The sequence below is a fragment of the Balaenoptera acutorostrata genome, chromosome 1 (genome assembly GCF_949987535.1).
Source record: "Balaenoptera acutorostrata chromosome 1, mBalAcu1.1, whole genome shotgun sequence".
NCBI classification, from domain to species: domain Eukaryota; kingdom Metazoa; phylum Chordata; class Mammalia; order Artiodactyla; family Balaenopteridae; genus Balaenoptera; species Balaenoptera acutorostrata.
The window spans coordinates 153171086-153194567 of NC_080064.1; the positions used below are offsets into that span (position 1 = coordinate 153171086).

Below are 23482 nucleotides of genomic sequence, written 5' to 3' on the forward strand. Positions count from 1 at the left end.
CCTGGAACTAACTAGAATACTATCAACTCATTCTTTTTGTGGGGCATTTCTTTAGTCTCTGATCGCACACCCTCTGGGGACACATAGTGAAAAGACAGATAAAGTCTATGTGCAGGTAGAAATCTCCCAAAACTGGTGAACAAACTTGTCTGAGCTCCTGCCCAGAAACCTTGGGTTGATGTGATTCTTATAACAGGAGGCAGATGTGAAGACCAGCACATCATCCTCAGCAGGGTGGCCCATCCATCAAGCCAAGGCTGTGCTTTTTAATTGATGTCAAATGTCCGGGGAAGCTGCCCCCCCCAATGCCCGCCCCCCCCCCAGCATATGCCCTCAGAGAGACGCCCCCCTGTTTATATGTTTGTCAGACACACTGTTCCTGTGTCCTAACGTCACACACTGATCATAACAGGTTGTGCTTCAGCTAAAAAAACCCAAAAAACAAAAAACTTTCTGTATATATATATGTATTTTCTTGGTCTTTTAGTAAAATAGTCTCTGGATAAGAGTGGAAATCAAGTCAGTCAGCAAGCAAACTTGTCAAACGTCTGGAGCCTGCATTTTTGCCTTTGGTTATCTTTAAAAACAAACCAAGACAGCTATTCTGGAGCTCAGCCAGTCACTCTGCAAGTCTGACCGCTTACAATGCTTCATTAATTAGTGGTCAAACACTGGCTTCAGAATCCAGGTGGGGCAACTTTCACAACTGAGGCTAAGAAATCCTAGGGGCCAGCAGGAAGATGTTCTAGGAGCCTCAGAGGTCCCAAGGGCTCCGGCCTGAAACGGAGCAAAGGAGGAGAGGCACAGCATCATGCTCCCCCTCGACTCCGTGCGACCTCGTCGGGAAGTAACCCACTAAGACAGCTGTTCCTCTATCCTCCTCTCCATCCAGCCCAAGACGCGTCCTGAACACGTTTCCCGGCTGTGCCCAGAGGGTGGCGCTGCCCGCCCAGCCTTGGCCCACCGCCGCGTTCAGCTTCCCAGCCGCTGCGGGAGCGCCCCGCTAGGTCTCCCGCAGGCCGGCGGGGGGGCACGCGCCCGGTAGGGGGCGCCGCGGACCCGGGCGCGGCGGCTCCCTCCGCCCACCCGGAGGCGGCTGCGGCGAGGCGAGCCCCGCGCGAGTGCAGTGCGAGGCGGGCCGCGGGGGGGGAGGCGCGAAGAGGGCGCGAGGGCGGCAGCCGGTGGGAGCCGCCGCCCCTGCCCGGCCGGGTCCCCGTGGGGCGCATGGGGCGCTTCGAGCCGGGATCGCTCGCGGGCCCCGCGCCCAGCTTGCTGCTGTCCTGAGAAGCCGCGCCGGGACGCCCCCAGACCCCGAGCTGCCGGGAGGATGACCATGGCCGGTGGCAGGAAGGGACTGGTGGCCCCGCAAAACACGTTTCTGGAGAATATTGTCCGGCGGTCCAATGGTAAGAGATGCATTCGGATTTGTTACCCCTGCTTTTTATCTGTGCCTTTATTGCAGACGCCTCCCGCCGCTCGGCGCCAGCAGATGCAGCAGAACCCCGGGGCTCTGCTGGGAGCCGCGGCGCGGGCGCTGGGGGCTGCCTCCCGGAGGCTAGGAGAGGTGGGCAGGGCGGGGCGGGGTCTGATGGGCCCCCATCCCAAGAGGAGAGCTCTCCTGGGGTCGCTTTTTGGGCCTTTCTCGCGCCTTCTCGGTCTCATCTTCAGGGAGTGTGACAGTTGATGAGCAAAGTACTGGGAAAAGTGATGGGAAGCTGGTCTCAGCAGGAACGGCAGCGCGTTCCCCCATCGGTACTGCCCGCCCCTCCACTTAGGCTCTCTGGGTTCTCTGGCCGTTCCCCACGGCGCCGCCTCTACCGGGAGAGAGCCCCAGTAGAGACCCGCAACTCCGAGTCCCGGCCCCCGAGGGATGGGAGGATGCGGCTGCTTCCACCTTCCATCCAGGCAGCTGAAAAGTACGAATGTAGGGACCTAGGGACGGGCTGCAGGCTGCCCGATTCCACCTCCTCAGCCACCCAACCCTTCGAGGTTAAGTGAAGTCTCCTGAGGGGCAGAGTTTCCTGGACTCAGGTGGAAAGTGGAGGGGCACAAGTGCAGAGCTGGCCAAGAGGTCACAGGTACAAACCTGTCGTCGTTCCTCTCTTCCAAAGCACAGCAGTGTTTTATGTCTATAATTCTTGCTCCCCTATACATTCCCAAACTCACCAAACCTGTAAATGTATCTATTACTCAATAAAACAGAGCTCCCGGGTCCTCTCTTTCCCAGCGGCATTAAGACGGCGTGAAGCGGTGGGAAGCGAGAGTCCTAGGAGCAGGGATGGAATGGAAACATTTCAAAAGCCTTTAGTACCCACAGCAAAGCTTCCCGGCTAAAGCACTTACAGAGCAAACAGGAACCCAGCAGTTGGAAGGTGCAGTGCACACCCGTTCATCAAAGGGCTAAAATGAAAGAGGACAAGCCTAGAGACGCTCTTTACAGGCTCCTGGACCACTCTCGTTCCAGAGACAGATGACATTCTATTAGGAGGAGGTGAGGCGCCAACTCAGGAAGTGGACTTTAAAAATGTGTAAATATCACCATTACGGAGCCTTAAGGAGCTTGTGTTAAAACTATGCGCTTCTATTGGGATTTAGTGAGGGATTCAGGGGAAGGGCATGAAAGTGACTTATGCTACTAGGAAATACTCTTTAATTTAAAAAGTGATTTAAGTTTATCTTATAATAAAAAACTTTATCACTAGGATAGCAAATCGTCGTGTATTATTCAAGTACTTTAAAAAAAAGATCATTTATTGTGTGACTCTTGAAGAATTTTGGGTCAATCACCTTTGCTTTCAAGGACTTCCTCACTCAAACTAAGGTGGCTTTTAGAACAAGGTCACAGCCATTACCTGGGGAGGGAAGGGGATGATAATTACTACATGAACAGACACAATGAACCCTTCAGCCATGAAAAAGCTGGAGGTGTTTGTGGCTTTTTAAGTAAAATCACCATCTAAGAGTTAATTTGCTGTGATTGCTTTGTTGTTGGCCTGTTGAGAGGGATGAAGAGAGTCTTGCTATTTGGGGATCCCATTGCCCGTGACATAAACTTTCTCAGAAATATCAATGACAATTCCATTTTTTGGTGAAGAGGCAGTGTTCTTTAAGTTAGAGGTGAAACTGCATCTAACATGTACCGTATTCTGTTTTTGAGTGGAGAGAGCAGCAAGAGAATCTTAAACGTAGCAATCACAGGGTTCCTTAGGCTTGCTGGAGGAATTTAAGAATCCTGGAGCTGATACCACAATAAAATAATGAAAATCATGAATTCTGGAGCTGACACAATTACAAAAAATCCTGGAGCTGAGAAGGCAGAATACCTCCTAGTTTAGTTGATCTTCTTGGACACCCCCCTTCCCCCCACTGTAAGTAAGCAGGCGTAGAATGTCAGTAGAATAAGTACCTTCTAGTTTAGTTGATCTTCTTGGACACCCCCCTTCCCCTCACTGTAAGCAGGCGTAGAATGTCAATAGAATAAGTGCCTGGCAGCATTGTTAGCACCGGCCTTTTAATTTCGGCACCAGTTCCAACAGCTTGACTCTGATTAACCAACCAACCAAACAACATCAACAACAAAACCAAAACATCTTGGGAGGGGAGGTGGATGAACATTTAAAATGATCTATTATTTCAGAAAGATTGTGATCTTGAAATGTGGGATTTAAGTTTTTAGTGACCCCCTTTCATTGGACTTCCTGAACCCAAAGAGAAAAAACAATTTGGACTCTTGGAAATATCACAGTATCTAGAAGCATTATGTTATTTTACTGTGATGGAAAAATATCTATTTAAAAATATTGATTGTCTCCTAAAATCCACCAGCCCCTTTTTTGGAGGGGCATTAAAGTATTTAATTAGCATTTTACCTTAAAATAACAATACTTTATTTATTATCTTTATTGGAGTATAATTGCTTTACAATGGTGTGTTAGTTTCTGCTTTATAACAAAGTGAATCAGCTATACATATACATATATCCCCATATCTCCTCCCTCTTGTGTTACCCTCCCACCCTCCCTATCCCACCCCTCTAGGTGGTCACAAAGCACCGAGCTGATCTCCCTGTGCTATGCGGCTGCTTCCCACTAGCTACCTATTTTACGTTTGGTAGTGTATATATGTCCATGCCACTCTCTCACTTCGTCCCAGTTTACCCTTCCCCCTTCTCATGTCCTCAAACCCATTCTCTACGTCTGCGTCTTTATTCCTGTCCTGCCACTAGGTTCTTCAGACCTTTTTTTTTTTTTAGATTCCATATATATGTGTTAGCATACGGTATTTGTTTTTCTCTTTCTGACTTACTTCACTCTGTATGACAGACTCTAGGTCCATCCACCTCACTACAAATAACTCAATTTCGTTTCTTTTTATGGCTGAGTAATATTCCATTGTATATATGTGCCACATCTTCTTTATCCATTCATCTGTCGATGGACACTTAGGTTGCTTCCATGTCCTGGCTATTGTAAATAGAGCAAAATAGCAATACTTTCTGATCATTTTATTAGGTATTTTCTCCTAGTGGCCCTATGCAGTATTATTGTTCCTCTTTTACAGATCAAAAAACTGAGTCCCAGGAATATTAAGTGACTTATTGAAAGTGGCAGGCAGACAGTGCCTGAGGCAGTTCTTTAGAGGGGATCATTCATCCTTCTTGTAGCATCATTGTTTCTCCAGCCACTATGACTTAGCCTGTGGAACTGTTTTTATCATCCTTAAAAAAATCCCTCATTATATGCTAATGGATAATAGAACTGGCTTTGTTCTGGGGCATTTGAATATCTGGTGTCTGGGAAATCATCAAACTGTCGGCTGAGACAGATCTTAGGTGCTCTGTCGTCTGCCTTTCCTTCCCCATCATTGTATAAATGAAGAAATGAAAGCAAGTACACTTTCTCAAATACTTAAGGGCAGAACTGATGAGACCCTAAGCCCCTTGACCCCAGTGTCGTGTTCCTTATGGTACACCGTGAAACGACCTTCCTTGTATTACCATTATTTTCTCTAGAGGAGCACAATTTCCCCGTGGAGATTAAATAAAATGTTATAACAACAGGAACAGCATCCATTTTGGCTAACAGCCATGCCACCGCATCCAAACAGAATAATAGGGCAAAGGAGAAGCTAATTCTGTTTCAAGGAAGGGCAGTATTTTCACCTTTGTCAATGGTTTAGTTCGAGCCGTAGGGAGGATAACGGCACTTATCTGCCCGTTGGAAAGTATTAAGTTACTTTTCATGGAATATCCCTTTGATCCTCATAAGCCAGCAAAGGAGATGCAGTGTCTCCATTTTGGATTTCAGGAACTAAGAATCCTCAGGTTAAGTAATTTACCTGCAGCTGGCTAGTAAGAGGCAGAGTTAGAAAAAGGCAGTTAGAGGCAGCTCAGGGAGTAGTCATCAGTGGTTACTGGTTTGTTCATTCAACAAAGATTTATTGAGCATATTTATTGGACACTGGGGATATAATGGAAAACAAGAAATCCTCCTTACCCTTAGTAAGTTACATTCTATTGAATCTTGGTCCAAGGATCCTGCCCCTATTCCACAATGTTTCCTGGCTGCAACTCTTATTTAAACCTGACATTGTATTTTTAAAAAAGTTTAAAAGATCACTGGTCTTGGTGGGACTAAAATCTAGTTTAACTTTCTTTGATATATTCTGAAACCATTTGAAAGTGAGATTTGATAATTATCTGTTTTTTTTTTTTTTTTTTTTTGCGTGGTTGTAAGTAATCAGCAGGAATAATTAGCACCCTAGATGGGGTTTGATTTTGCTTATGATCATTTCAGATCCTTCTATTGACTTCATGGCCACATAGGCAAAGCCAGCCTGTTTCTCTTTATATTCATGGCTGGAAAGTGTTATTCCAGAATATTTTTTGATAGTTGCTTAAATCTGTAGGCACTTACTGTCAGAATGCTCACTGAAGCAAATAGATCTGTCTTAGGAAGGCTGGCAGGCCTCAGTGCCAGGAAACTACAAAAATATTACCCTAAATGGTCCCATTCTAGGCAGAACATATGTTTTAGTATTCGGAAACCTATATCAAACAATTGTAGGTGCCAGTTAAGAACCCATGCATGTTAGCAGGAGTGAAGCGCAACACATTTTGGCACAGATTTATGTACATGTATAATTTACAGATTGCTAAATCAGCTGTGTTTTTGTAACAGTTAAGTTGGTTCAGGTTGTTGATGTAAGTAGTTAGCAAACAGGGTGAGAGCCATGGGTAATGTTGTGTCTCAGAGAGGGGCTGAGCCGTGGGACTATTTATAAAACAGAACACTTGTTAAAATCCATTGTTACTCTGAATGGGCAGTGGGTGATAATCTGGATTACTACCAGTTCAACAGAACTTGTTTTTTTCTTGTAATATGTTCTAAGATAACCTTCAACCCTGGCTCAGCTGTCTTTCTCTGAAAGAGTCACAAGTTTAATCTATTGACTGACATTGGCTGGGGGATTGAGAGGATGAAGCCTTGTGATTTAACGTAAGGCAGCAAGGTTTCTAAACTCCATGATTTTTATAAAATCCATATATTTTAATAATCTATCATAAAAGAATAGATGCATTTGAGGCACATTGTGGTAAATGGAATCTTTGGCTTCGTTCTTTCTAACACCAGCTCTTCATTTATGATTGGGCTTCCTTTGGCAGTGGTTTCTTCAGCATTACCTTCAATTCGTCCCTTCCTCTTTATTTTTTGTTAGATAGTTAATGGCTTGCAAATGAACATTTAAAACATACTTTATTTATTCAAAGAAGCCCTTTTTGTAAAGTGAGTATCTGCTTTATACATTCAGGGTATTTGGACCATGGTTGTAGTTGTTGTTTTTTCTCTTTAAGTGGTTACACCTGTAACTGGTGAGAACGAGAAGTAGAATCACAGAATCTCAGGTCTGAAGGGACACACTTTGCAATTCCTTCTCCAGTGTTTGAATCTTCTGCAGAGCGTCCCTCCCAGTGGTTATCCAGCCCATGCTTGGAGAGCTTCAGTGATGGGACATTCACTTTTCTTTCTTAAGCAACTGTAATTGTGAACCGGTTTCTTCCCCTCCCTTCCCTCCTTCCCTTCCTCCTTCTTTCTTTTTATCGTCATTGTCCGGTCTCACCAAAATCTGCCCTCTTACAGAAACCGCTCATTCCAAGTCTGCCCTGTGGAACAAAACCTAGCCTACTCCTCTTTCCACCTGAAAACCATCTTTTCAGTAGTTTAATAACAGTTATCTTGTCTCCATTCCTCTCCCTTGTTTTTTCAAAACATTTTTTATTGTTTAATACCATAATAAAAAAGCACATAAAATAATTTTGTGCAGCTTAACTACATTTGTATAAAGTAAACACTGTGCTATCGCCACGTAAGTGACATCTTGCCAGCTCTCCAGAATCCCCGGGACCCTTCCTGTTCCCAACTCCGTTAGTCCCCAAAGGGAGACATCTCTTGAGTTTATGGTGATCATAATTTCCTCATAATTTTTCGCCATAATTTTACCACGTTGTGTTGCATTCCTGGACACTACAGTTTATTGTTGTCTGCTTTTGAGCTTTATATGTGTGGGGCCATACAGCATGGATCCTTTGTCAGTTGGAGATTCATCCCTGTCGTATGTACTGTCATCTGCTCATTTTCCCTGTATAGTACTTTATGGTATGACCATACCACACATTATTGTATTTATCCATTCTGCTGTTGACGGTCACGTGTTGCTTTGTAAACTGGCCCCCTTACAGGGATGGCAAGGAGAGACGGAAGAAAGAGGCAGACCACTCCAGATTGGTAGGTGGCAGGTTTAATAAGCAAGGGAACTTACTTACCAGGCATGTCGTGGGCACTGCAAGACGAGTAGATCTCTGCACCCACCTGCCAAATCTTAAAGTTTAAATAGAGGCCTTAACTGGGTTAAGTCACGTATTCAGTCTAGATGGTCTCAACAACACCTTCCTCTCTCCTTGGAACCGCTCCTACTGTGGGAATGGTGGGCAGAGTGTACATTCCAAGGACAGGGGAGGGGGTGAGGAGTCTCTGATTGCCCGGGTCTGGTTCAAGGGTCAACTAGTGGTCACGTCCTCTCGCTGACCTCCTCCAACAACGAGTGAGTTGTTACCAGATTTTTGCTATTACTGATGCTACAAATATTCTTGCATGTGTCTTTTGGGCATATATTGGGTGTGTACTCCCACTAGCAGTGTACGAGAGTTTTCATCACTCCACAACATACCCTTGCCAACACTTGCTATTTTCTCCTTAATAATGGCCTTGCCCAAACAATCTAGTAACCAGTAAAACAGGATCACTTAGGGTGATGTTAGTAGTGAGCACATGATCAAAATGAAATGAAAACAGAACTTGCCCTTGTCCTTTGGGAGGCTTCACTATCTACTGTGTTTAAATGTTCTTACAGTGTGAATTCCCTCACCGTAATGGTAAATGATATGAAAGACTCACACAGAACTGTGTGCAAAGGACACATGCAAGTGTGTGTATGTGTGCGTGTTTGGGAGACTCATTTTCTTAAATTGAGAAGCCTTGCGGACATATTATGTAAGAATTGTGAGCTGGAAGTGAGAAGGGACTAGGAGGTGAATGACATGTTTATTTTAGTGAAAGAAATAGAACAAAATGACTGAAGGAGGGGTGCCGATTTCATGGAGGAATCAAAAAATCAAAGACAAATTAAAATGAAAAGCCAAGACTAGCTTACGGTTCGGTTTCATAGACATGGCAGACCTCCTTTGTGCCACATACTGTGCTAGAGACTGGGACTCGCAAAAGTGAGCGAGATGTTTGTGAAGCTGGGGCTCATTGAGGAGTGCATGATGAAGACCAACATGCGTTGCAAACTTGCCAAAAATTTAAGAGATGATATGCCAATTCAATACTCACCACACATTTTTTTTCCGTTGTAAACATCTCACCCCAAATTATTCAGAGATTTTTTTTTTTTAAACTTTGGGTTTATTTATTTATTTATGGCTGTGTTGGGTCTTCGTTTCTGTGCGAGGGCTTTCTCTAGTTGCGGCAAGGGGGGGCCATTCTTCATCGCGGTGCGCAGGTCTCTCATTATCGCGGCCTTGTTGCGGAGTACAGGCTCCAGACGCACAGGCTCAGCAATTGTGGCTCACGGGCCTAGTTGCTCCTCGGCATGTGGGATCTTCCCAGACCAGGGCCCGAACCCGTGTCCCCTGCATTGGCAGGCAGACTCTCAACCACTGCGCCACCAGAGAAGCCCGTTCTGAGATTTTATATCTATTTATTTTTTTGTGAGACTGAATGTGGGATAACCAGATCCCTTATGTTAACTTAAAGGGGGAGATTGCAGGATGTGTGAAGCTTTGTTCTGATGTGGTGGAAGTTTTCTTAACAACCTCTCACTCCTCTGGGATGTCCCATTGCCCTGTCTTCTTTGGCACGAGGTTTTGGGTTGCTTACCCATTGCTGTGCGTTTCCAGCCTATCTTAGATGCTGGAATTTGTTTGATGCTCCAGCCGTTCTCTGTGCAAGTGCAGTCTTGCTGAACAGATTGCAGTTTGGCCAACTTCCGCGTCTCCCTCGGTTCTCCAGGTCTCGGCTCTAACAGTCATGTGTGGCTGTTAAGGACAAAACTACTTAGCTCTTCTGATTGGATAATAGAGAATTATGCCAATTATCAGAATCGGTTTGCTTACTCATTGTAAGATTGTTCATTCTGTCAATTAAAATGACAACTCTTCTGATTAGTCCTATGTTGCATAAAACTGATGTTCTGAAATTAATGGAGTCAATCCTGTAATTATTAATGTTAACAATTAACCGAGAGTGCCTCAAGCCTCTCATTTCTCATAGCTTCTTAAAGGGTCTATGATGACATCAGGTGCTTCTATGAAGAAGAGGGATGGCCTCTTGTTACTTCCTTCTTCCCTTAAAGCAATGATGTAGGCACTCGCCACCAGCATTCTCAGAGGGCTGGAGTCAGCATTTGAAAGATGATACTATTTTGGCAAATTTTACCAATATTTATCTCCTGCTTAACTTAGGTTTATATTAAGAGTGAATTTGGAAAGCATATTTTAGAGTAGAGCTTTATAACTATGGCAAAGAAAATGGAGTTGAGTGATAAAACTATATTTCATCTACATGGGTTTCTAAGTTTACATTTTCTTTACTTTTGTTTCCTCTCAGCATTATTGGGACCGAATTGATTAGAGTTCCATACTGCAATCTTTAAGGTTGTTCTTTGAGTGTCTACAAGGGCCAGTGCACTGCTTATCTTCTCTGTGCCTCCCTCAGGCCACTCTCTTCTCTTCTGTAACCTGTTCTGCATCCTGGGAGGCTGACCTACACGGCTTATGTCAATAGGCTCCCTTGCTTCCTGGCTGGCTTCACACCACCATGAGATGGGGAAGGAGGAGGGGTGGGAGTTTGTAGTATTTATTCTCCTCGTTTCCTCTCTGCAAGGTCATCGTTGTAGCCTATCTGTTTTACTTTGATTAAAGGTTACATCTGCAGATTGCTCTCTTTGGGTTTGGGTAAACCTCAAAAATTTGCAACTGTTACTAACACTGGGGGTCCTGCTGTCCCTGAAGTTTTCCTCCATGGTGTGCTGGGGCAGGTGCAGCCGGCTGATAACCAGATCTCAAGATCTGGTTATGCCCATCTTTTCCCTATTCCTGGTTCGGGGACTTCATCTTGATAGCTTGAACGCTGCCATGTGGGAGTATTTACACCTCAGAAATTGGCAAATGGTATAAATCAGGGCTTTTTCTCCCCCAGAGAGTTATACTAGTTGTAAGCACCAATTATAATTATTGGTTAAAACCATGACCTTGCACAGATTAAACAGCCTTTCTCACATGTGTGCCTGGCAGTGAGCCAAAGGTTTTACATGTGTCATCTCCTCTAATCTCACTATGACTCTATGCTGTGGGCACTCTCACTATTCCCACTGCAGAAACTCAGGTTTAATAAAGAGATTAAGTAAATTGCCTTTGGTTAATTTCTAGTGGTAGAATCTCTAGGAACTTGTTAGGAATGCTAATTCTTGGGCCGTACCTTATATCTAGTGAATCAGAAACTTGGGGGATGGGGCCCAGTTACCTGGGTTTTACTCAGTCCTCCAGGCAATTCTGGTAGATGTCGCAGTTGCAGGACCACTGCTTCCGAGCCAACCCCATGCGTCTCTTTACTTGAGAGGTAACTACATGGCTGCCAGGGTGTATGGATGGAGGAGGGCGTGTGTTCGAAGGTGAGTGGACTTTTTCTCTATAGACTTTCAGTTGGTTTCCCAGTTTTTGCTCAGATCCCATTCCTGCCTCACGTAGTAGCTACTAGCATTTCAAGGTCCTGAGTCTCATTAGCCCCCTCCTTGTCCAGATCCCTTTGGAATTTTAAAATTGTGGCTTCTTCTGCTGCACATCACTACTTTTCATCTTCCAGAAACTGAGCTCATGCCTGCTGGTGACTCTTCTCTTGTTGTTGTGTGTATAGCTCTTGAATTTTTCAGCTATCATTCAGGAATGAGGAAGTAAATGCATGTGCTCAATCTGCCATTTTGAAACAATAATTGGTAGTGTTAAAAGACAAAGGAGGTCCTACATTCTAGTCATTCTCGTTCTGGCAGGTAAAATTCCCCTTGATACTTTTCCCACATGGCTAGACCATCCAGGGATTTTGCTCCTGCCCAACTTCAATTCACTGCGCCACCTTTCTCTGTTATTCTTGTCAAATGATAAAACTAAAGCAATTTAGTAACGACTTCAATGTCCTTTATTTAAGGGAGAACAATCCATGGACTGGGGGAGTGCAGGGCCTTACCAGCCGTGGAACACCCTTCCCGAGGGATCTGGGGCAGGAGCGGGTTTTATAGAGCATTAGGAGAGGCATCTCAGACCCAGGGCACATTCGCCTGGGCGGTTGGGGATTTCCTTAGAAGGCTAGCTGGTCCTGTTTTCTAGGGTAAGGTGAGCCAGCTCAAACTGCATTGGAGGATTGTGACCGGTGTTAGGTTTCCTTGACAGTGAGTTGTTTCCCGTAAGTGCAGGCTGACTTAGGTTGAGATCTGTGGTGTGGGCCACTGGGGTGGCCTCTGTTTCGTGGGTCCTGATACAGGAATTAACTTTGTCATTCTCTCCCCCAGCTTCACAGTCTCTGCCTCTCACTTGTCTCTAGCAGTGCCCTCTCTTGGAATGTTCTGGTTTTCGTCTCGCTCTGTATCTCCCTCTCGGTCTCCTGTACCGTCTCCAAGGGTCTTGAGCTCTCTCCTCACTCACTCTCTGGGTCTTGCTGTGGGTCTCTTGCTCTGCAGTGCCCTCTTCAGCTCTGCCTCATGCTCTGTTGCCCCCCTCCCCACCTCCTGGCTCCATGCCCCTCCATCCCCTCTTCTCTCCTTTCCTCATCTCTGTGTCTTCCTGTTCGTCTCTGCCCATTGCTGCTTGCCCTGCCGCTGATTGCCTCTGTTGATGCCATCTGTCTTTATCAGTCTCTGTCTGTCATCTCTCCCCATCTGTCTCTGTTGCTGTCCCTCTTTGTCTGTAGTCTCTGCCTCCATCTCTCCATCTCTGCCCCTCTCTTGTCTGTCCAGTTTTCCTCTCATGTTGCCTCAGTCTCTGCTCTTTTGTGTATCTGTCCGAGGTTCCCATTTCTCTTCCAAGATGGCCTTTCTCCACCTACTCACCAGCATTGCGCCTGGTCAGCTCTGCCGACCTCTCAGCTTCAGGGTTTAGTTTTTGTTCTGGAGAGAGAATCTGACTGGCCCAGCACTGACTGTGGGTTGTTTGGCCAGTTGTCCACTCCTGGTCTACTCTGCTGTGTGTGGGTCCTGGATGGGGGAGCAAGAGGTGGAGCTATGTGATATACAGATAAAGCTAGGCAGGGAAGTTGGGTAGAGCTTTCCAGTGGACAGAAGTGTCCCCTGCACTCCTGTAATGCCTGGGACAAAGTAGATACTCAAATATTTGTTGCATTAAACTAAGCTGCTCTGAGATTCCTTCCATCCACCCTGATGCTATACCCTGTCCTCACTGAGCCATTTGCCATGAAAGTGTTAAAATAACACAGGAGGTAAATGTAAAACTAATTAAAAATAATCTTTTTCTAGTACCATTCAATTTTTTTAAAATTTATTTATTTATTTATTTATTTATTTGGCTGTGTTGGGTCTTCGTTTCTGTGCGAGGGCTTTCTCTAGTTGCGGCGAGTGGGGGCCACTCTTCATCGCTGTGCGCGGGCCTCTCACTGTCGCGGCCTCTCTTGTTGGCGGAGCACAGGCTCCAGACGCGCAGGCTCAGTAGTTGTGGCTCACGGGCGCAGTTGCTCCGCGGCATGTGGGATCCTCCCAGACCAGGGCTCGAACCCGTGTCCCCTGCATTGGCAGGCAGATTCTCAACCACTGCGCCACCAGGGAAGCCCCATTCAACATTTTTATATTGCTTACTTTAAGCCACTTTTTTTTTAGTTCTGGAAATGAAATTTTTGTGTTATTCAGTGATGGTCTAGGAGTTTTGTCTAAAGTGCGTATAATATGTACAGATGTGTGTTAAGAAATTATTATGACTATAAAAATGAGAATAAAACACCTGGTTGACTAATCTCTTCCACCACTTTTTAGCACTTGATCATACAAATAAATGTTTCTTAGCAGTAATTCAACATATCATTGACCTCTTACTTATTAAGTAAAATATCACTGAGTAATGAAAAAGTCTGTGTTTCTAACACTATTTCATGTATATTCTCATTCCCTTCCATTCTGCTTGTGAAACGAATTCATCTGTTTTTATTGTTTTAAAATCCTTTAATTTGATGCTGAATGAAGATGGAAGTCAGGCTTTTGAAACCACGTACTTAGGGGTAACTACCCAGTCAATGAAGTGTTTGAATTTGCTTTTGAAATTGAAATGTCTCTCCCCATTGCAATTTACTGACTTAATCAAAATGTATTTCCGTAGGATATTAAAATCAGATACAAAGCAAACAACTATTAAATCTCTTGGGAGTTCAGTTTGTCTAGCGCAAAGATTGGGCCCTTGACAATTTGGAAGAGTCATTTTCATGGAATTTTATTGTTGAAAAGCCACAGTAGAGCCACAAAATGACTTTTGCTGATATTAAGATTTTAGATATGCCATACTGACTTTGCTTCTTCTCATCCCATCCTCTCCGTTCTCCCAAATACTACCAAATCTTTTGATCTGTCTTTTATGTTTTAAAATTTTATTGATTCATTCATTTAGCAACCACATTCCATGCGTGTGTGACTGAGGCCCTTGGCAGTGAAATATTAGTGCTTCTTAATTAGAGGCAGGGCCAGGACTTCCAACCCGCAATCCCATTCTCTTTTCACTGCATGCGTTTTACATGAAAGCATTAATTGGAAAGCACTTTGGTGTCACTGGGGTCCATTGTCATCCTCTGCCCTCTCATATTTATGTTGTTTAGAAGGAGTGAGGCTGTAAGTGAAGGGTGAGGTGATCTAAGCCACTAATTACCACGGGCCAAAGTCCCCGCCATAATGTCACTTCAGGTGCGATGGAAAGACCCATCCCCATCTGCCCCCCCCCCACCATATGTCAACACCTTCAACATTAGGGATTCTGGGCATCAGGTTAAGCATTATTCTGTCCCTAGTGTCCTGTCTTAAAAGTCAAACCTTCTGAGAGAGATGATACTTTAAATCACTAACAGCTAACTCTGAATTTGTTTATAAGACAATGTTTTTCCATGATGGGAGAAATAAGTTGATCTAAGTGACAGAAAGCTCAGAAAAGAGAGAAAAGTACAGAAAGAGGAGATGAAATATCCCAAATTTAATCTGCTTCACAATCTTGCTTAAGCCAGATCTTCACTATATTGTAAACATTGTTGACATATAACATACAAGTGGCAAAATCCTCTAGTAACTGTAGATAAAAGATAACTAGTGCCCAAAGAGAATCTAAAGACCAGTTGTCATTTCTAATTGAGTCCAGAATTTTTTTGGCTACTAATATTTCAGAAACAATCCAGGGGAGATTACAATTCGTGTGAGTTAATAATAAAGGTAATGATGATGATGATGTCAATGACAATGGTAACATCAGGTATGCCTGGTACTGTTCTAAGTGCATTCATTCATTCATTCATTCCACAAACACTCATTCAGTACTACTTCCTATGTGTAAGGCACTGTTCTAGATGTTGGGCATTCAGTGGTGAAAGGAAGAAAAAAAGGCACTCTCCCTCATGAAGCTTGCATTCCACTGGGGAGGCAGATAATAAGCAAACAAGTAGATGTATAACATGTCAGATGGTGTAAAGTGCTTGGAGAAAGTAAGGGAAAAGGAAACAGGTGTTGTCAGGTGGAGTTCTGTTTTTTTTTTAATTAGTTGATTCATTGGATAGCTATAGGAAAGGGACAAACAATTGGCAGATACGCTAAGAGTCCTACATTTGGTTAGGTGTTTTTTGGTTTTATAAAAATTAATTTCTGGTATGGATTTTATTTAGGTTCAGGTAAATAAAATTATTGTTTCCTAGTCTTTGTCTAGTGCTTATATACATACCTCTTGTCCTCATCATTTATCTCTATCAGTCTTCTATTGTTCTAAAAGAAAAAAATATATATTTTTACTCAAACCTGCTTTTTGTAAGAGCGCTGATATCCTTAGTAAATCTATAACATTGAAAGTGTCATGAAGACGTGTTCTCTTCTAAGAAAAATATCCCGAGTTATGAGAAGCATATTGTGAAATATTTACTGTAGCCCTCTAAATAATCGGTGTTGGCAGGGAACAATAAAGTTGTGTGAATGGCTCGCTGAATGTAGCTTTTATCTGTGTAATTGCCCAAACTGAGTCACTTTTCTAAGTCGTTGCTTTAGTTAGTTTCTCCTTTGTTATTTGTGGTAATTATGATGAAAAGCAATTTTCTAATAATTTCTTTTTAGAATATCTCTGTGTTATGCTTTATGGGCAAATGGTAGGTTTGGGATGATTTTGACACATCTGACTACAGCAGTGTGGTTTGGCTCATACCCCATCCTCCAAAGAAACTTTACATGCTTGGGGGAGGGGAATCTTTCAAATGTTTAGAGAATGTTTGTTTTATTCTACCAACTGGAGGAAAACTGGTGTGTGGGCTAAGAACGGTTGAATTTAGGAAGCCTTATATTTAATTGCGTGCAGTCTGACAGCTAAAGACCCTCAGGGAGTAAAAAGGCATCAGAGAGAGACTGTAGAATCTGGTTAATTTGCATCAAAGGCCTGGAGCCAACGGGAACTTTCAGATGAGAGCCAATGAATAAATTATGCCTCCTTCCTCAAGCCAAGGGCAGCCAGGTTGAACCCCCATGTTTTACTGAACAATGTGGAAGAGACGTGATCAATTCAGAAAATACGAATTTGGAGGCAGGCTTAGTGCTTCAGATGGGCCACTGGCTGATTGGAAGTTACACATTCTACCTGAAAAACCTGTATATGTGTGTACACACACACACACAAGATATGTATGTATATGTCAAGAGCATATATCTTACCTGAATTTTATTGATTCCAAAGACACATTTAGGCATTTTTTGTATATATAAATGGACACACCAATATGTGATTTATTGCTACTGTAGAATCCCTTGACAATACAGAACATTTTTACATTAATACTGTACATCACATCCTGTTTCCAAATCCAAACAATTCCACTGAGCAAAAGCCAGATACAACACGGTTCACCTGAAATGTGAGTATCACGTCCCACTGAGTCGAGTTTAGAAGGTGTTTCTGCTATTTTTAAAGTGACCCAGGCTCTACAGAGTCCAGCGTTTGGAGAAGTGATATTTCAAGGTGAGGGCTGGTTGATTACTCCACATGGGTGTGAAGCTTGCCAGGTTGCAGAGGTGTCTTCTTACTCGTTCTTTGTTATGAACCCAGTTACTTAGAGCATCAGATTTTATTACTGCCAGAAGCATGGAGATCTTCTAGTTTGCCCGCATCGAGACTCACAGAGCTGAAGTGACTAAGCCACACAGCTCATCAGGGACAACACTGCCACTAGAACCCAACTTGTCATTGTCCCCATTGTTACTCTTTCACATGGTGCTCTGGCAACCTAGGGAATAGCTGGGGAATGGTGGATTAATAAGGTGGCTCTTACCCCTCATTCTTCCACTGACTTTCTTTGTTGACTTGGTTCCTTGGTGCTTCTCCATGTCATCTCAGAGCCTTTTTCTCACTAGGTGGCCTCTGCTTGTAGAGTCTCCATATGGCCTCTCCACTAGCTGGACTTCTCACATGGCAGCTCATGGCTCCCAAGAGTACAGAAGCAGAAGCTGCTGGACCTTAATGCTTATGGGATTGGAGTGACATCCATTCTACTGCAGTCTGTTGATTGGAGCATATCATAGACCCACCTAGATTTAAGGGGACAAAAGAAAAGCATGAATGCAGGGAGGCACTGTTTATTGGGGGCTACCAGTATACTCTCAACTGTTTATAGTGATGCTTTTTTTTTTTATAAATTAATTTTATTTATTTATTTTTGGCTGCGTTGGGTCTTCCTTGCTGAGCTTGGGCTCTCTCTAGTTGTGGCGAGCGGGGGCTACTCTTAGTTGCAGTGCGTGGGCTTCTCATTGCAGTGGCTTCTCTTGTTGTGGGGCTCGGGCTCTAGGCGCGGGCTTCAGTAGTTGTGGCACACGGGCTTAGTTGCTCTGTGGCATGTGGGATCTTCCTGGACCAGGGCTCGAACCTGTGTCCCCTGCATTGGCAGGCAGATTCTTAACCACTGTGCCACGAGGGAAGTCCTATAGTGATGCTTTGACTGTACCAGCTACCATTGAGTCAAGGGCCTGAGACATGTAAGGGGCTGGTCTTTCTAAAAAACATTTTTTAAAAAAAGAAGAGAGAAAGTGAAAAGGTCTGACAAAGCACCAGTAGTGTTCTAGAAGAGATTGTATTGTCTCTTTTTCTGTAGGTATTTTGTGAACACTCTCACCAGTGTGATTCAGTAATGCCAGGAGGCAGGAGAGCAGATGCTCTCTCAGTACCCTTTGGGGTATTAGAGGTTTGCTCCTTGTTCATGTGTTAGAGCCCATTTTATCCTCGTTGGAGACTGGCTGAAGGAGCCAGATGCAGGTCAAAATACAGCATCAGCTTTTTTACTGTTAAACGAGATTAGAGAACATAGCAGTGCTATCTGTCTCCTTCCTCAAGCCTAGGCGTTGGCTTCTAGGCTGTGAGTTACTGACCTACTCCTAGGCCAAGAATCTGACAGCAGAGGGCTGGCAGGGCCTGTCACAAGGAGGTTCTGAGTGTCATAAGGAGACAAGTAGCTCAAGCCCTCCCTCTCTTCTCCCACCACACTGGGGCTCAAGCTAGTTTGAGAGGCCAAGATACAGAGAGTGGACACCTCTTGCTCTTGATATGCCTACTGATAGCTTGATGACAAGCCCTCCCTCTCTTCTCCCACCACACTGGGGCTCAAGCTAGTTTGAGAGGCCAAGATACAGAGAGTGGACACCTCTTGCTCTTGATATGCCTACTGATAGCTTGATGACTCTACTTAGGGAGGTATAAGTGAGGGGGAGGGAGAAAGGGGTCGAAAGTATTCATTACAACATTTCTTTCTAGCAAAATGCCCAGGTGTGGAAGGATAAGTGTTGCCTTCATAAAAGCCCTTTACTAAAGTAGAGCTTTATAGAGTTACTGTATTCTGCCTAACCTAGAGTCCCAGAGTACTGCCAAGGACTCTGAAGGAGTCTCAGAATTTGTGAGCTCTGGTTCTGCTGATTCTGTTAAAGATTATTGCAGAACGTCATACAGTTAAGAACATTGGCTTTGGTGATTGTGATGGTTAATTTTATGCGTCAGCTTAACTGGGCCACGGGATGCCCAGATATTTGGTTAAACATTATTGTGGGTGTTTCTGTGAGGGTGTTTTTAGATGAGTTTAGCATTTAAATGAGTAGACTGAGGAAAGCAGATTGCTCTCCCTAATGTGGGTGGGCCTCATCCAATCAGTTGAAGGCCCGAATAGAACAAAAGTCTGACCCACTCCCGAATAAGAGGGAATTCCTCCTGCCTTACTGCTTTTGAGCTGGGACATTGGTTTTTTTTTTTCTTGCCTTTGGGTTTGAACTGAAACATTGGCTCTTCCTTGGTCTTGAGCCTGCCAGCTTTCAGACTGGAACTTATACTATCAGTTCTCTGGGTTCTCAGGCCTTCGGACTCGAACTGGAACTATACCACTGGCTCTCTAGGGTCTCCAGCTTGAGACTTTGGGACTTGTCAGCCTCCACATGAACCAATTCCTTATAATAAATATCTATCTGTCTTTCTGTCTCTGTCTCTCTCTCTATATATGTCTATATATATCTCTTATTGGTTCTGTTTCTCTGAGTAGTCTTGACTGATACAGTGTTAGATGTGAGACAGTACATGCTCTATTAGATGTATGACGTAGGAAAAGTTCCTTTGATTTTCTAAGCCCTCTTACAAGATCTATAAAAATGTGTTAGTACTAGTGCCTGCCCACCTGATAGATGAGTATTAATACATGTGGTCTTGATGGTGATGATGCTGTCTTCATAGATGAAGAATGTTAGATATCCTAACATTTCTCAGTTTAAAATCTACAAATCTCAGAGATCCAGATCTGGCCAATTCTTTTTGTTTGTTTTTGAGGTTTTTTTTTTTTTTTTTCACCACAGCCTGTGGCTTGTGGGATTTTAGTTCCCTGACCAGGGATTGAACCTGGGCCCTCAGCAGTGAGAGCATGGAGTCCTAACCACTGGACCACCAGGGAATTCCCCAGATCTGGCCAATTCTGATGCAGTCTTAGGAGATTACATTTTTTTTTTGATATTTTGTCCATTCAGTGGGTTACTTTCCCAATTGTTTTGCTTGGCTTCAAAATAAGTTTTCATTTACTGAGTTTGGAAATAGTAAATAATCTGAGTCATTTATGGTTGGATGTGGAATGCACATCTCTCCATTTGGCTAGAAGATCTGTGTCACTTCACTAGAGCCCTCTTAGTTGGCACTCTTAACCAGCAGGAATATAGCCAGCTGCCTGGAGGAATTAAGGAACCTTGGCTCAACAAAGTTGTTGTCATGGAGTCCTTGCACCAGAATGTATGCACTTTTTTCAGGAGATTCCCATTTTCTGAGCCTGTCTATTCTTATGACAGATAAACTTCTGGAGGAATGATGGCAAATTGACTCAGACCCACCTAGGTCCACTTCTCTATTTTATTTAACAGATCTTATCTCTCCCTCACAAGCTCCCACCCCGCTGACCAGCAAGGGGAAATTAGTTAGTGGAGGGGGACTCTGAACCTCCCAGTTAGTATCTCAAGCTCTTCCAGTTTAGGTAGTCTTTTGGGGCAACTTGGTTTGTGTTCAGATGCTGATTCTACCCACCCCATATGCTTCTCTCCACATGGTGTGTGGAGAGAAGCATATGTGTGGTGGAGGCAGGCACTTGCGTCACCTCGGGGACCTCAGATCCCCAGATGCAAGGCCTTATTTTCCCCCACTATTTCTTTGGGTCTCTGGCAATGGCCCCTGGTCTGCTGGTTGCTGGGTGACCAGTTGATCTGTGGGGCTCAAGTCTGCAGTTGGTGAACTTATGTTCTGTTCTTTGGATCGAACAGAACTTGCTGCTCTGCCCCAACTCAGCATATATTCTCTTTCTGTGTGTGTGTGTGTGTGTGTGTGTGTGTGTGTGTATATGTATATGTAACTTGATCTAATCGAGGCTCTCACTGGCCCTGATAGTTTCCTGAACCCTCAAGTTGATCTTAGGCTTGGGCAGTTTGACATGCAGCATTTGTCTACATGGTCACCCCACTCCACTATGATAACCATCTGCTTAGGCAACTACAGCAGCAGTGGGACAGTTGGAACCTTCTGGATCCTTTCCAGACCCCATGGGAGCCGAGGGAGGCTCAGGAGTGCTGACAGGACCAGCACCTTTGAGTCACCAGTGTGGTGGTCTCTCCCACCCCTGAGTCTCAAATGGAGATCCAGACACAACATCTCCCCTCTCCTCCTCCTCTCCTGTCCTTCCTCCTCTTCTATCATTGTGTGGAAGGAGGACTGCTCTAGAAATAGGTTGGCACACTAAATTTTAAGAAGTAAGAGGTGATAATTTACGAGAGAGAAGAGACGAAACATTGGAAAGATAGACAGGAGAACCCAAGCATTTAGAGGAGGAACAATTCATTCCACCCACGTCAATATTTCCTGGGGGCATCATTGTATATTACAAGGAAGAATCATAATATATGATGACAATAATGGTAATGGTAACTCATCAATTAAAGGTTTCATTATACTTAGCATTTTTTAGGAAGGCACGTAAATCTAATGTGTTGTAAAGATTTTCATAGAAATGGTCTGATCTTAGTACTTAGTGGAATAAGAAGGAGACTATGTAATATAATGATTAAAAGTATGGATTTTGAAGTCAGATAGACCAGGTTCAAATCCCAACTGTACCCTGTGGTAACTATATCCTTAGACAGTTTTTTCATGAGTAAAATGATAAAGTCCATGACACTTCATTCAATAAAGTAATGCCACTTCACAAAGATTGTTGTAAAGGTTAAAAAAAACCCACTTTGGTATATGATAAAGTACGGAGCCTGGCACAGAGTAAATTTCAGTGGATGGTACCCATTCTCATCAATACCTGGAATATCACCTATGTAGAATCCCTTAGTTCTTGATGATATGTGATGTTATGGTATTTGTATGGGTAGCCCCCAATTTACAAATCCAGAGATTGTGCTCTGGAACGTAATTTATAGGTTACTTATTTATATCTTATAAATTGAAGAGAATCCAGAATATGCCCTTTTCCAGCCAACCAGAGCAGGGTACACATGTGTGTGCTAGGGATGGGGTGGGGAATGGGGAAGAATTTCTAAATGCTTGGGTTCTCTGGTAGTAGAAGGAAATGGGTTTGTGACTGGAACTAGAATTCTTTCCTTCATTCACTCCAAGTCCTTGGATAAAGAGGGAATTCTTTTGTTTTCTCCCAAGGCATATTGTTTATTTGTTTGTTTGTTCAATTGAAGAATAGTTAATTTACAATATTGTGTTAGTTTCTGGTGTACAGCAAAGTGATTCAGTTATACATACATATATAAATATAATTTTTCATATTCTTTTCCATTATAGTTTATTACAGGATAATTGGAATATAGTTCCCTGTGCTATACAGTAGGACCTTGTTTATGTACTTTATATATAGTAGTTTGTATCTGCTAATCCCAAACTCCTAATTTATCCCTCCCTCCCATCTTTTCCCTTTGGTTCCCATAAGTTCATTTCCTATGTCTATGAGTCTGTTTCTGTTTTGTAAATAAGTTCATTTGTATCATATTTGAGATTCTACATATAAGTGATATATGATATTTGTCTTTTTCTGTTTGACTTCACTTAGTATGATAATCTCTAGGTCCATCCATGTTGTTGCAATGGCATTATTTCATTCTTTTCTTTATAACTGAGTAATATTCCTGTGTGTGTGTGTGTGTGTGTGTGTGTGTGTGTGTGTGTGTGTGTGTGTGTATACACCACATCTTCTTTATCCATTCATCTGTCAGTGGACACTTAGGTTGCTTCCGTGTCTTGGCTGTGGTAAATAGTGCTGCTGTGAACATTGAGGTGCATGTATATATCCAGAGAAAACTCTAATTCAAAAGAGGGAATTCTTAGCCCTTCTATCACATAGTGAGAAAGGAGTCTTGCTATTTGGAAGCTATAATTTCTTGCTTGGGTTAGCAATGAAAGGAAACTCTTTTGGAATTTTATTCTATGATGAGAAATCCTCTAAGTGGATGATCAATAGGCTGATGATTCTATTTCTACTGCACTTCCTGTTCTTTGTTTCCTTTCTAAAGTCAAAGAAGATGCTAGTGGACTTGGTTTTTCCCAGATAAGGCTGTAATATGCATCCAGGAACAGTGGCAATGCTTGAGGAACAATCAATACCTTTAAAAGATGACCAGAATACTTTTATGAGACACTACAGTGATATCTGGAGCTTGAAATATATCCTGTTCTAATATTTTTAGTAACTGAAAAATTTAATCAATAAGTTAATCTTTTCTGATTAAATTCATTAAAAATTAAGAATATACTTATTTTTATCAAAGTAGTATATGTTCATGGTTAAAAATATCAAACTGAAAAGCTCATAAAGAAAAACAGTCATCCTATGCCTTGTCCTTTCACCCGTCCTGCTCACCAGAGGCCACATTTTCTAATTTTAGCTGTTTCTTCTTATAGTTTCTGCCAGGTCTCTAAATAACATGCATTATAGCTATTTCCAGATTTATCAATTTTAGGTATTATCTGTTGACTTCCGTTAATTTATTTGAGCTTTTAGCTTACTTTATCTACTTCCTACCCCTCCTCCTAATATCGTTATATTACTCCCTTATTGGTTATCTTTGCAGCTTTAAGTGAAATATTTATACCTTTCTTTTTACTGTATCAGCTCTAAATACCATCTCATGATTG

At 43.2% G+C, this 23482-nt stretch overlaps 1 protein-coding gene across 2 annotated transcripts in view; it reads left to right on the top strand.

The window, feature by feature from the left end:
* Positions 1-1148: 1148 nt before the first annotated feature.
* Positions 1149-23482, top strand: part of KCNH1 (potassium voltage-gated channel subfamily H member 1) — a 430914-nt gene continuing 408580 nt past the window's right edge. For both annotated transcript variants that reach the window (XM_007163985.2, XM_007163986.2), the window contains exon 1: positions 1149-1406. In XM_007163985.2, coding sequence (XP_007164047.1) covers positions 1328-1406 — 79 coding nt within the window. In that variant the 5' untranslated portion in view covers positions 1149-1327. The remainder of the gene's footprint in view (positions 1407-23482) is intronic.